Below are 14,149 nucleotides of genomic sequence, written 5' to 3'. Positions count from 1 at the left end.
CAAGAATCCCTGTTCTTCAGTGTCAGAGGGTGCTTGCAGAAATAGCTCTTTAAAAGCAGAAAAGCCTACATACCCTGCAGGTGCATGGGGACAGAAAGCTACACCCTGAGGAATAAAAACCCTGCTTATAAGCACCACTGGATATTGATAATTCCATTTGTTCATTTACAAGACCTAAGGGGTCATTCTCCCTCATTTATGTCGTCAAATCACCTCCTATCACACTCTAGTCTACTTCCAAAAAGGGCAGATTTGCTCCTTTATGCTTTACTTCTGGCATCTCCTTGACACCAGAATGAACCAGTCCAGGGAAGAAGAGCGGCTGAAAACTACCCTGGTAATATGGATATTTTCCCACCAGTTTATTTCTCTCAACTGAGTCATCGCAGAGTCAGATAAGCACTAACGCTAGAACTGGGAATATACAGGTGGGGAAGCAAAATGTTCTTTTTGGATGCAGAAAATCATTATGTCACTTCTGTTCATACTTTTAAAACATTTGCATCATTTTTTAAGGATGCAAGCCACCTAAGGTTTTCTCCAGAATTTGCTTTTATTTTTAACAGTCAGAAAGCAAGCCTGGGATGATGCTGATTTCTAGCTTCTTAAATGCCAAGGATGGTAAACAGGATTTTCAGCACCATGCACACAAAAAAATTAAACAGGTTAAAAAAAGAAAACCCTCAAGAATCGGCACTGCATTTTACAGAGTATATGTGGTTTAGGAATGAAAAAATATATTGCTGCATTATACTAGCACACTGGGACTGTACTTCGAATATATACCTAAATATATTTGGGAGTACTGGAGAATATATAATGCGCAACTGATAATGATTAAAAAAATTAATCACGTCTTGATGTATATAGTTGCCAGAGATCTCTTTTCATAAAACTGGCTACTGAATTGCTTCATACAAGAAAGAAAAGCTTTCAAAATACATCACTGAGAAATCTGATCTTTAGCAGGATGGTGGTGCTTATTACTATTTAAAAAAATAAATAACCTCCCTCAAACCTTTAATTTTCAGCACAGTCTTCTGCATACTGAAGTATTTTTATATGGGTACATAAAGAAAAATATATCAAAGAAATATATTTATATAAGAAAACCTCTTACAAAATTTAAACCTGCTCATGTAAGAGGAAGGGGCAGAAATGCAGACCAATGGAATCAATAGCAACAATGCAACTAAATCCAACAGTGTCATAATTCTGCATTACCTATAGCTATGCAACAGATGTACATAAACATACAGCACCAGTAAGTCACAAACTGAGTCAAAATACGTAGATCCCTTATAAATAAAGCAGGAACTATTTCAAAGCAAAATTTGTTTGTCAGTAAGTTACCTGGAAGTATTTGTTGGTATGATCCAAGCCTGCGTGCAAATGTTTTAAATCCTCCCTCTGCAAGTGGCTTGGAAGTGGAGGCTCATATTTTCCTTTAATGATCTTCAGCAGCTGAACAGGCATGGTTGCTTTATCTAAACAAAAGTGAGAAACAGACTCCTGAAGCTACTCAGCTTGTTCAAACTAAGAGTTACTAGAAGATGCAATTTATTCGGAAGGGGAAAATCTATTTCATAACACAAGAGTTTTATTATACAAGACTAAAAATCTTCAGAGGGATTGGCCTCATCTCTCAGTACCATGAACATCAGGAAGAGAGAACATAACATTTGCTTGGTGATAGACCTCCACTGTAACTCTTTTATTTGGAAAACATTTCATTGTGCTGGAAATGGCAACAAAATACTACTTTATACATGATTAAAAACAACTGGTGAATGTAAAAGATAAACAGTATGAATGCTTTTTGTACAGAAATACACATTAGAAAACAAAGATGGACTTTGAATGGCAAAACCAAAGCAGAATGTTGTTGCCAAGTGAAAAGCAGAAGTGCAACTACAGCTGGATCAGCAACAGTACATCAGCAATATGGAGAAGAAGATGCACAGGAGACGCATTATGTTTGCATGACTGATTTTCAAAGCAGTTTGTGCAACTGGCAAGATTTCCTTGTCCCTCAACCCCCTCCTAAAATTAAAACAAACATCCCAGAAGATTTAAGATCAGAAAATAGCTAAGTCATTGCATGTTATGCTTACCAAGCTCTTCATAGCAAGCACACAAGACTACCTGAAGGAGTAAAAGGTCCTTATAAGAATGGGGAGCTGTTAAGAGTAGTCACGCAACAGATCCCTGAGCTGACAACTCCTATCCATGTTGCTGCCCAAATCACAGATAGGCTGCCTCGACAGCTGTTACCTACACTGACTCCAACATGTGAAGCAACGATCAGTGGCATTAATTGTATCAGCCTCCTCAGGTCTCCAGAACCACACCTGGTGCTCTTGGAAGGCACCAGCAACACGTGGGGTAACAGTTCCTAAGGGAAGAATATAGTCAAAGCAGTCATGTAAGCCAGCCTCCACACCTTCTGAAATAAGACTCATCTTACATTAAAAACTTCTGCCTTGTATGTGGCTTATCATATGGGCCAACATATATTAATCTTCATAATAAAGAGACCCCTTCCTCAGCACAGGTTGTAGGTAAACAGTCACTACATTCTGTACAAGACGCTTTGACTGCTTCAAAATGAAGCATCTGTTCAACCTAAGGTAAACATAATATGCTTATGTAGACTTTACTCGATACATTGAACATTTTTTAAAGAAAAAATAGTAAGAAAATAAGATGGGCCTCTACAAATGCTAAACACTACACCGCAAGAAAAAAACTAAGAAACGTATGACTTCAGCTTCTATTGTTTGTCTTCACTGTGCTTGAAGTCGATGATACAAATTCTTGGTGATGTTATTATTATGATAATAAGAATGGGAGAGAGGGAGAAGAGTCTATTGTAGCAAAGTTACACATACAAAAAGATACAAAAATGATATAGCAATAAGTAGTTTTTGCTATGTTTTCTCATTACGTGGTCATCTCATTCTTTTTGACTTAGGGTATTTGCTGGTTTTGTTGTAGTTGTTGTTTTTTTCCTGTTGTAAATTTTCTGTTTAAAGTGTTATCTGCAGAAAAGTCACGGCACTTTCAATCTTCAATTTTCAGTAAGTTTTAATAAACTACGCGAGAATACTTTCTATTTTCTAAAAAACCCATTTGGCAAGATTATAGCCATAATCCTTATTTCAGACAGTTTTAGCAATCTTTATATGACAGTGAATAACACAAAAGAAGTATTTCCTGCTTTGGAAGGAACACAAAACTTGGTGTGCTACTAACTAAAAGCTTAAAATATGTTATCCTTTCAGTTCAGAAGCGCTTATTCAATGCTAAGCAGACTGAATTCTTACAACGTATTCCCTTAAAATTAAATGGAAATGGGATGCCATTGCCCAAACAATTCCTAACATTTCCTGAGGGGAAAGACCAGTAGACAGTAAGTTATAAACATAAGCCAATGAACACAGGAGCAAACACCCAGAAATATTACAGATATTCTTTAAAATAAACAAACAAACAAAAAAAACAGGTTCTTCACCTCACTGTCACTCCAGTACCCAAAGCTATCTGATTCCACTTACTGACTATTTCTCTGGTACTGAACGGCTCCATTCTTTCTCCTTCCTGAGAAAACTCTCCAGCAGCCTATTCTTGTCTAATAGACAATTTGTGAACAGTAGTTAACCCTTCAGTAGCAACATCGGCTTTTTTCTTAACATTTAAGAAAGCAGTAATAACAAAACAGCCTCTGGCTTCTTCTGGTTTCCTATTGCATCTAGGAAACCAAGTATGCATTTAAAAGCAAAATACAACGCAGAGAGTCTGAAAACTATGGTATCTCATGGGGAAAACACTAGTGTCTGACTTGAGTGTCTAATTTAAATCCGTAGCTTAGACTTTGAAAACCAGTCCCACATCTACTTCAGACAACTAAGCATCCACTTGAAATCAGGAGACTCGGTAACAGGAGAGTAACAAGGCCACAGTGCCGTGCATCTCACTCGCTCACAATATATATTCCCCTACTTTGCAACTTCTTTCTCTGTAGCTTCCTCCCCAGTGCCCACCAAACAAGGAGGCTTTGTATCATTCAGAAGATGACAACAGAGGCTCATTACAAGGCCACCAGGTACAGCACCAGATTCAGGTTTCAGTTCCTACTTGAGCCAAAGGAGGGGAAAAACCCAGGTGCAAAGAGGCACACGTGCTGCCCTCTCTGCAGACTGCTTTAACTATGGAGCTACGAGGGTTTACAAGTCCTGTGCAACACCTCCGATGCCTTTATCTGTATGTTTTCAAACACGAACCAAGAGAACGTTGTCATTACCTGACTAGGATTTTAAGCCTCTAGTGAAAACGGCAACTAAAACTCTTATGAAGCTTTTCAGTCAAAAGTATCTACTTCACACTAGGTTCTAGCAGCCTGAGAGGCCGATCTATTTCATCTAGAAACAGTCAACTTCAAAGTTAATCAGCGATGTTGCTCTTCATCAAGCAACATCAGAATGAGCTAGGGAGACGTACAACATAATGAATTAACACTTCTTAAATTTCTCTCTGTTACAGTACTTGAGCAATTACATAGATGTTTCCCTGTTGTTGTTTTCCCAGAGACATATAAAAGCAAGACATGTTTTGTTACAATACAAAGACCACTGTTAAGTCAAAATAAAGAAAGGTATTCAGGTTTAAAAACTCAACTCTCTCTACCCTCAAACTCTACAGCCCCCTTACTTTCATTTAAAAAAAAAAAAGCCTTCACCATTTATTTCAATGGGATGAATATTCTGCACGTCTTCAGTATTATGAAGGAAAATTTCCGAAAAAGAGACGTATACAAGCTGATGCAGTGGGACATGCCCATATTATTTACACTACTTTCTTAACATATACTCCCACAATTAGGTAATTCATGTAAATAACATACAAATAGAAAACAAGTTGTTGGTTTTTTCCAGACCTTAAGTTTCTATACATATAAAAATAAGGTCACGTATTTTATGTGCTAAACACTGAAGTTCCCAGATTTTTGTTCTCTGCAATTAAAACACAAAGACGTAGGTGTATATGTACACACACACTGCAGCTCCAAGAGCTACAAAAGCAAGTTTTCAACACAGAAGCGATGCAAGCCCTGGCTTCCCAAATCTAGGTGCAAATATCTTTAGTGCTGTCCTTGGCATTCAGAGCTATTGTGAATATCAGCTAAGTGAAAATAAGTCTGTTGAGTATCTCTATTGCTCTCAAAAGGCTGTCTGCATAACACCGACAAGAATCACTCAAATTTGAATCTGCTGCTCAAGAATTCTCTAAGTGGCATAAGCAGAGCTACTCATAAGGAAGGGGGCGAGGAGGATGTAAGAAAGGTAGACAGCATCACGGGACACTCTTTGAACAGCAGAAAAACAGGATGGCTGCAAAACGCACACAAAGAGGAAAGTAGGCAGTGAACTAAAAACACCTATTGCCTTCCAATAGCTAAAAGTGACAAAAATACAGAGATAAAGCGACCAAAAAGCTTAATAATTTTAATATTCAAAGAACTATTCAAAAGGTTACATCTTGCATGCAAACCCAGAAAAAGTGGTAACTATCACTTTTTTAAGCAACTGAAAAGTAACTGAGGATAGCTATGGGCTCAACATACATGTGCTGCTCTGCCCTATAATTAATTTTCTACCTACTAATTTTCTAGACTTTACATTTGTGACAGGAGAGCAGACTACTCCACTACTACAACCCACTAGTTCCATCTTAATCATCTAGGGAATATTAACATGCATTCCAAAAGCATAAAAAAAATAACGTGGTACACCAGAAAACAATTGCCTAGTAGAAGCAGCTTTGAACAAAGGTTACTCTTCAACAAAAACAGACAGTTATTCTAGAAATTTGTTCTTCTGGAATGAGGACATATTCCACCAAAATACTGCAATCACAGCATGCCTCTACCTCGAAGTCCAGAAAGAAGAGAAAGAAATTCCTATATTTTAATACTATTAATACTAATATCAAGAAAACTAACTCATTCCTCTCACTTGCAGCCTAAGACTGTAAAGATCTAAGACGTGAATTAGGGAGCTAAGAAATTGTCTGGTGTACAACAAAAGCTGTCAGGTTCAGTCTTTTCATAGGTTCAGACAGAAATCAAAATAATTAGCTTTTCCTTTTAGTTGCAGCACACCCCAGAAACAAGCTTAAAATTAAAAAAGAAAAAAAATATCTTTAATTTGTATTTGGAAAACTCAAACCAGAACTGAAACTCTCAGATTAGCTGTATCATCCCTTAATGCACATTGAAAATCATTAAAACACCACAAGCTGCAGCTGCAATTGTAGTTAACACCATACAACCACAAACAATACAAAACTGCTGACCTGAACGCCAGCACAACATGAGTGAGACACAGGAACAACAGAAAAGTAAGAAATGTTTTTTCTAAGAAAGGCACATACGAAAGGCAAGTTTGTTCTTACAATCAAGATAATTCATCACCATTTCTCCCCTTCTTCCACACCTCTTTAAGCAACATGAAACAGCAAATTTTGGACTGTAATTATCATAATAAAGGGGTAGAAAGTTTCTACAAGTTTTCAGCACAAAAAGCTGTAGGTCACAAGCTCAGTACACAAAAATGTTCTCATACGCTGTCAACGTTAAATTAAAGGTACCAACATGCCTTAATAGTCAAAAGCCCCAGGGAACATTCTACCACTGCAAAACATCTTATTAGCAGTGACAGACAGGTCAAGTCAACCTCCTGTTACAAGCAGGAATCACTCCACGTACATTCTGGATATACAAGTTGCTGAATTCTTTTGTACAATTCTTTTTGAGCAAGGAGAATCCCTCGGATTCAATGAAGATCAACTGAATTTTCACAGATGATAGCAAGTCAGAAATAACATAGTTCACCAGTAATGGAATGATGACCCACTGACCTCATATCTCTAAGTAAATACAAGGAACAAGTAATGTAAAGGAAATAAAGACAGTCACAGTTAACGTCCTATTTCTTTACCCCAGATCAAGAGAAACAAGCATTTCCTGCAAGAGGAGGCAAAGAGACCACAAAGCAAGACTTTTCCCCATTGCATTTATTTGCTGAATGGGTCCAACATATTTGTCTTTCATGTCTAGTTCTCTGAAATATCACAATTCTGTTATTCCCTTCAAAGGGGGATTCAAAACACATACTTAAACAGAAAAACTAAGCCCCTAATAGGATCCTAAATTATAAATAATAAGATGTAAAACAAACTTTATCACTTTTTATTCATACTGTAAAGTCATAAACCATAAATATCCTGAGCTGGAAGGGACCCACAAGAATCATCGAGTTCAACTCCTGGCTCCACACAGGACCACCCAAAAATCAGACCCTGTGTCTGAGAGCACTGTCCAAACACTTCTTGAGCTCCAGCAGCTCAGTGCTGTGACAACTGCCCTGGGCAGCCTGTCCCAATGCCCGACCACCCTCTGGGTGCAGAACCTTTCCCTAACCCCCACAGCCTGACCCTCCCCTGTCCCAGCTCCATGCCGTTCCCTCGGGTCCTGTCGCTGTCCCCAGAGAGCAGAGCTCAGCGCCTGCCCCTCCGCTCCCCTCGTGAGGGAGCTGCAGGCCGCCATGAGGCCTCCCCTCAGCCTGCTCTGCTCTGGGCTGAACAAACCAAGGGGCCTCAGCCGCTCCTCATGTGTCTTCCCCTCTAGACCCTTCAAAATCTTTGTAGTCCTCCTTTGCACAATCTCTAATAGTTTTATGTTCTTCTTATATTGTGTCTCCCAGAACTGCACACAGCACTAGAGGTGAGGCCGCCCAGCGCAGAGCAGAGCAGGACAATCCCTTCCCTCACCCGGCTGGCAGTGCTGGGCCTGATGCACCCCAGGGCATGGTTGGCCCTCCTGGCTGCCAGGGCACACTGCTGGCTCAGCTTCAACTTTGGAGTCAACAGCTCCTCGCAATTTAGTGTCACCCGCAAACTTACTTAGCGTACTTTCAAGTACCTCCTGTACAAAATTCAGAAATGACATACCAGAGACAATACAACTACACTCTAAACACCGCAAGTCTGAAGAATTCAATTGCCATTAATCCTGAAAAGACCAAGACTGAAAATTAAATACATTAATATTCTCCATCTTGACTCCAGAATTAACTTCCTGAGGGAGGAAATTGAAGCTGGATCTGTTTTACCATACATAATAGTACATCAATCCAGTTCACTGGATAGTACGCAATTACTTTTTTTCCTGGATTACACAGATACACCTAATATTTAACCTTTGTTCAAGCCAAACATATGCACTACTGGCTCCTAACTTCGGCTATCTCTAAAACTTACGGATTGTTCCTATGTACCCTCCTCAAGTACACAATTTTTCTTCCAGAACTAGTAAGAGATTAGCTCTGGAGGAGAAAAAAAAGAAATCCCAAGAAGCAAGACGTAACTTAGAAAGATTATTTCTTTCTCTATAACCAGGAAATATTTCACTGACATATGAAAACGCCATAAAGAGAATTAATGTTTTGGGATAAGGAAGCTGCAGCAAAGGCATGAGATTTATTATTTATTAAAGCATATGCTACTTGCAGTGAGGTACTGAAAGTCATTCTCCAAATCAGAGAATAAACACATGGTTGTGCCGATCTGGGGAGGAAATCTCCCCAAAATGTCTTAAAGAATGAAGGAACAACCATGAACACCAGGATCTAATTGATGTGGACAGTTAAAATGCCACTATAAACACTCAAGAAGATGAAAATATGTAGCTTGGACATTTTTTAACACAGTCTAGTAACTTGTAATGTCACTGACAGTTTCTTGAGGGAAAAAATACAACAACTAACTAAAACAAAAGGAAAAAGTCAAAACTGTGACACACTTTATCCCCTTGGCCATCAGACTTCAGCTTGATGCTGGTACAGGTTCTCAGGTGCAAGTCTCTGGCAGTAAGTCCTAGGTCATTTTTACTCTAACAGAGCTGGTGTTTGCTCTGTTGTTGCTCTAGCATACAACTAGAGTTCTTAAAAATAAATAAATATTAACTCCTTTACTTTATTCACATCAGATTATAAAGTACCAATCAGATTGTTTAAAAATAGCAACAAACAAATGTGACCTGAGGAGAACGGATTCTTATGCTGCCTACGTTTTACCTAAAAAACACTGCAGCTCTAGAAAGCAGCCACGCGCTGCAATATGAACAGACCTCAAGAAAACAGGGCAGCAGGTCCATTCCCGATGTGACCTGTAATTATTTCAGAGGCGATCCAGCAAGTGCAAGAAGCCGAGATGTTTAAAAGCAAGAGCTTAGTATTAGATTAGATGCGTTAGGAACTAAAACTTTGTTTTCTGTGCACTCAGTGCTTAAGTAGTTTAAGTAGTACTAGGAGAAGATAAAAGAGAATATATTTATTATATATAAAACATATATATAATACTATATATATATATATACATAGTACGCATACACAGTATATGTGTATATATATATATACACACTGTTAAGCCCTAAAGCACCGGGTTTGTCAAAGCGGGGGCTGAATTTCCGCAGCAGAGACGGGGAGCGGGTATGTCGGGGGGGGAAGCTGCGCACGGTAACGGCCGGTGCCGCACCGGGCAGCGGAGCCCCCGCGATGCCCTCCTGGCGCCGCCCGCCGCCCTCCCCCTGCTCCCGCGGAGCCCCGCTCCGCGCCCCACTGGTACCTGCCCGCCGGCGCGGCGCGGCACCTTCCGCCGCCAACACCACTTCCGCCCGGCCCGCCGCAAACACTTCCGCCCGGCTTTCTCGCCTGCTCGCACTGAGCGCGTGCGTAGAGTATCGCGCGTGCGCACTGGTAGCGCTGAGCGGCGGTGCGAGTATGCGCTGCGTGGAGGAGTGAAGGCATTGCCCTCAGCTGGTGCCCGCGAGGGGGCGGGCAGGGCGGGAAGGCTGGCGGGAGGATTTGAGCTTTCTCCATGGTGAGGGAGAGGTGGCCTTGGCTCCCTTCCCTCCGCTTCCTCGCCGGGGAGGGCAGTGCTGTGTGCCTCCGCTGCTGTCCTTCGGTTGTTTCTCCTCGTGTAGTGATTCAGGAAGTCCCACAATAAAACATTTTATCCTTTCCCTACGTTTGAATCTTTTCCTCCACAGCATCCTCACCCTTTCCCTTTTGGATCCGTTTTTAGTCAAGCCACCTGAAGTATTATAGTTACACTTTACAAGATGTTTCAAAAATTGGAACTTAAATCCCTCCATATTCAAGAATCTCTGCAGGGGGGATCACTACCATTTATGTTTAATACTCATTGCTGACAACCTGTTCTGAAACATTTTTTTTTTCCTTTGGTCATCACTGTTCTCCATAAATTTTAATCCTATACCTTCCACTGGACATTAATGTAACGTGCTTGGTTATAAGCAAAAATACTATTTGGACCTTGCCATTACAGGATTGATTATTTTCATTGATTATTTTTACTATGTGGAAAAAAATAGTAAATAGTGTGCTCAATGGTGCTAAGTCTTTCCTGGCTATTTATAGTCCTCTGATTTTACCCAGTTACTTCTAAAATGAAAACACTTTCTGGTGACTGTGTATGGCAAATTGGAGCTGACTGGATGAAGAATTTCCATAATAACTTTTTATGTCCCAGTTCACGTACGGACAGCCAAAAACTCCAACTTTTTATATGCATTTTGGTGCAAAGTAAACAAAATAGGTTCTCCATCTCTTTGTCTGGTGAGCTAAACTGTTATCTTGCAAACAGTGTGGAAAGCAGTCAGAGCTAAGGTGGAGCTGGGAATTTAAACATGACTGATTGCCTGGAGGATGAACGATCTGGGCATCTGAAAAGCCTGTCACAGCAGAGTTGATAGGCTGAGATCAGAGTCACTTGCTCAAGTCTCTTGTTTCTATCAAAAGTTTTGGAGAAATCAACTCTGTTCTTTAGACTATTAAGTTCTGTCGAGCAAGCATTTCTGGTGGAATACTTTATGCTTTATGACCTCTATTCTGAAATTTACATATTCAAAACAACACTTTTGATCATAATTAAAAATGCATTAGCAAAAAAACTTGCTAAAACACTGAAAGATACAATCAAGAATAGAACATTTTTAAAGCTCCTTATTGGTGAGACAAAAAGCATCTGGAAACTGAAAATGCAAAGTGAGGGAATTCTGTTTTAACCTGCTGTTGTGCTTCTCATTGCTGTTGTGTTTCTGTTTTCATGTCTGTAAAAGATCTGCTTAGCAATTACAATCATTGTGAAGTGAAAGAGTGGAAAGTGTATATATTACAGATAAACTAAAATCATTTGAAAGCATTGAGTTGTATTCCTGAGTAATTTAAATCATTATTTATCTTCTTTTAATTCTTTCATCTTTTACTGCTTCTGTTCCTAGCTACCTTTTCTACATTTGCTATTACTTTTTTTAACAAAGTCACCTCAAACCTGAGGAATCTGAGTTTTGTGTGTGCTGTCCTGCACACAATCAAAGGAGAAAAATGAAGGAGAAGCTGTACGTAACCACAGTTTTGATGAAATAAGTTAGATCCCGACAGTATGTGTCAACAAAATAGTTTCTGGGTCTGTCATAGGGTTATCCTGAAATCTGATTTCTAATACTGTTTTGTCAGTGATAAGCATCTTACTCTTCAGTTATTCATTTGTCTTCAAGAAATTACCCAGTTTCTGCAGTAGAATATTACAGTCAATATGAGAAGCTGGATGAACACTATATTTAATTACATTAAATCAGAATGTGATTTTTAATGTTCTAGTAAGTATATGCAGTATGTTCTTGTGTTACTTGAAGTAATCATGAAATGTTCTGCAATTTATATGTATCATAGTAGCAAATAATACCTCTGCAGAGGAAAAAGTAAAGTAAGAATTCTGTTCATGGTGTGACTTTGAGTAAATCATGTTCAAAGCTTTCACTACTAAATGAAAATTCATAAATGGCATGGCAGCCGTATCATTCTTGATCTTGTGTATTGAAAGGTGGGATTGCTAAGAGTCTACAGGTAACTGGTGCCCATGCTCATAACAAGTTCAGGAATTCTTGAAAGCCCCCAAAACAACTGAAATGCTAATCCAACCGAAAATAATGAAAACTTTCCATTCAATTCAGCAAGATCAAAACTTCACCCTGTGCATCCGAAAGAGGTGTAGCACAAGACATTAAATCAAACATTTCAGAAGTAGAAGCCTTAAATTCATACCTAGTTACAGAAGATCCTGGAGACTGTTCTATTAACAAGATGAAAAACTAAGTATGGATTTAGGAAACTGGCCTCAAGCTTATATATATATTTTTTTTTTCAAATTTTTGGAGCCAGTTGAAAATGCTGGGCAATGTTTTCAAATGTGTTTTTAAACACGTGTTGCAATGACAGTCAAGTCCATAAGCAATATTGAAAATGCTACCTGTCCAACTTTACTTTGTTCCAATGTCTTGTAATACAATAGCGGGAGAATTGTGCTATAGGAATACAGGCTCTCTCAATTATAGCAGCGGTCTCTGTATGTTTTTGAAGTTGAGCATGAGACATTTCATAGGCTGCTGATACAGTGTTAAACGTGAAGTATATACTCAGATTATAAATAATGCAGCTCTCAAAAAGGATCAGCTTTCATCTCATTTGAGAGCTACTGTAAAAGAGCAGAATAATCAAAACTGTTTCTATATGCTTCCAGAGCTAAATGGAGCCCATTTCTGCTCCTTTAACTCTTGCTTTTGACGGCAGCACTTGATTTTGTAGTAGATTTTTATGGACATAAGCCAAATTGTGACAGTTACGGGCCACAGATCATTTGTAGTACATCTGAAATTATATGTTAAAAGTTAGAGTTGATAGGCTAATAGAGGTTAAAAATTCAGATTTATTAAAATGACTAAGCTGATGACTGTATAAGTATTTAATAATTTCTAGTGATTTCCAAGAAAGCATTTTGACTAATCGCATCTTTATAAACATTGTTCATGTGCAATGAATCAATAAGGAATCATGATTCTCATTACAAAGTGCTGTGTTTTAATGATTTTCCTTGTCTAAAGGCCAGTCAGATCCATGAGTTTTTATTATCACTGCTGGCAAGCCTGAAATGCAAAGTCCAGAATTAGAGAGTGTTTTGAAATAAGTATATGAGAAGTATTAAAATAAGTAATTCTTCATTATTTGTATTATACTACTGTTCTGTGTAATTTAAGCTCACTTTTATTGTAGTTTATGTGGAAATAATAATAATAATAAAAAACAATATATATATTTTGGGTATTTAATGGTTACGTTATGGTAATTTAAGAAATAAGATTTGCAGAGAAAAGATAATCGCTTTTATTAAACCAAATGCTATAGGGTAGGGATTGATATGTCATTAGATAGCAATGAAACACTTTCAGAGATTACTGCTGGCATTTCAGCAGCTGTCTCACAGTGCGAAATCATGACTAACTCCCTGGGCAAAAGAAGCCAGCTTCAAATAATTCACTGATGAAGCACTGGGTGAAGAGACTCATTCTGGGCAGGAGATAGTTTTCTCCTATATTGACAGGGTAAGAGAAAGAAATGGGAGATGATCCAGGAAACAGCAAGAGACTGAATGCGAGCAGGAATGTGAGGAAGGTCTCCATTATTGTGATTCTGGAGACATCTCTGCCTGTTGACAATTCCATGGTTCAGCAACTCTAAAAAAGTCTGAAAATCTCCAAGTTTTCCTGTAAAGAAGGTGGTATATGATATATGGAGTCTCAGAAAGGAATGGTTCTTGTGCCTCCTGGCTACTTCAAAACTTAAGGAGGTTTTGAGCATTAAAAAGACAGATGGTAATAGCATATGAAGAGTTATTGTAGTTGGTGTAAATTTTGGAACCTGACCCAAAGCCGTTTGAAGTTAATGTTAGTCTTTCTATTGATTTCAAAGTTTTTCTATCCATTGAATAATTAGAGATACTGCAAATTAGACTTTTGTTTGCCAGTATTAAATCTGCTTCTTGGTTTGAAATTAGGCATTTTTCTTTTCTAAATTTAATATACTCATTAAGTGTGTTTGCACTGTGGCTGTGTTCTTAGCTAATTTGCTTAGCAATAGGATTTTATTTTCTAATGAGGCAGCTTTCTGTAGAAATGAACAATAATGGATATTTGTTATCTCTTTGCATAGTAGCCGTTCTATATTTAAGTTAA

At 38.6% G+C, this 14,149-nt stretch overlaps 1 protein-coding gene across 4 annotated transcripts in view; it reads right to left on the bottom strand.

The window, feature by feature from the left end:
- POT1 (protection of telomeres 1) overlaps positions 1-14,149 on the bottom strand; it is a 137,784-nt gene that overhangs the window by 62,329 nt on the left and 61,306 nt on the right. The window contains exons 1-2 of one of the 4 annotated variants that reach the window (XM_080575733.1): positions 9,685-9,841; positions 1,354-1,487 (exon numbers count right to left, since the gene is read on the bottom strand). In XM_080575733.1, the coding sequence (XP_080431859.1) occupies positions 1,354-1,476 (123 nt within the window). In that variant the 5' untranslated portion in view covers positions 1,477-1,487; positions 9,685-9,841. Of the gene's footprint in view, positions 1-1,353; positions 1,488-2,278; positions 3,522-3,557; positions 5,942-9,684; positions 9,842-14,149 lie in introns of those variants that run through there. The other 3 variants (XM_080575732.1, XM_080575731.1, XM_080575734.1) reach the window with 3 other exon arrangements.

Source organism: Anser brachyrhynchus, assembly GCF_964034855.1.
Source record: "Anser brachyrhynchus genome assembly, chromosome: 1".
In the NCBI taxonomy this organism is placed as follows: domain Eukaryota; kingdom Metazoa; phylum Chordata; class Aves; order Anseriformes; family Anatidae; genus Anser; species Anser brachyrhynchus.
This window is presented reverse-complemented; position numbering and strand designations above follow the sequence as displayed.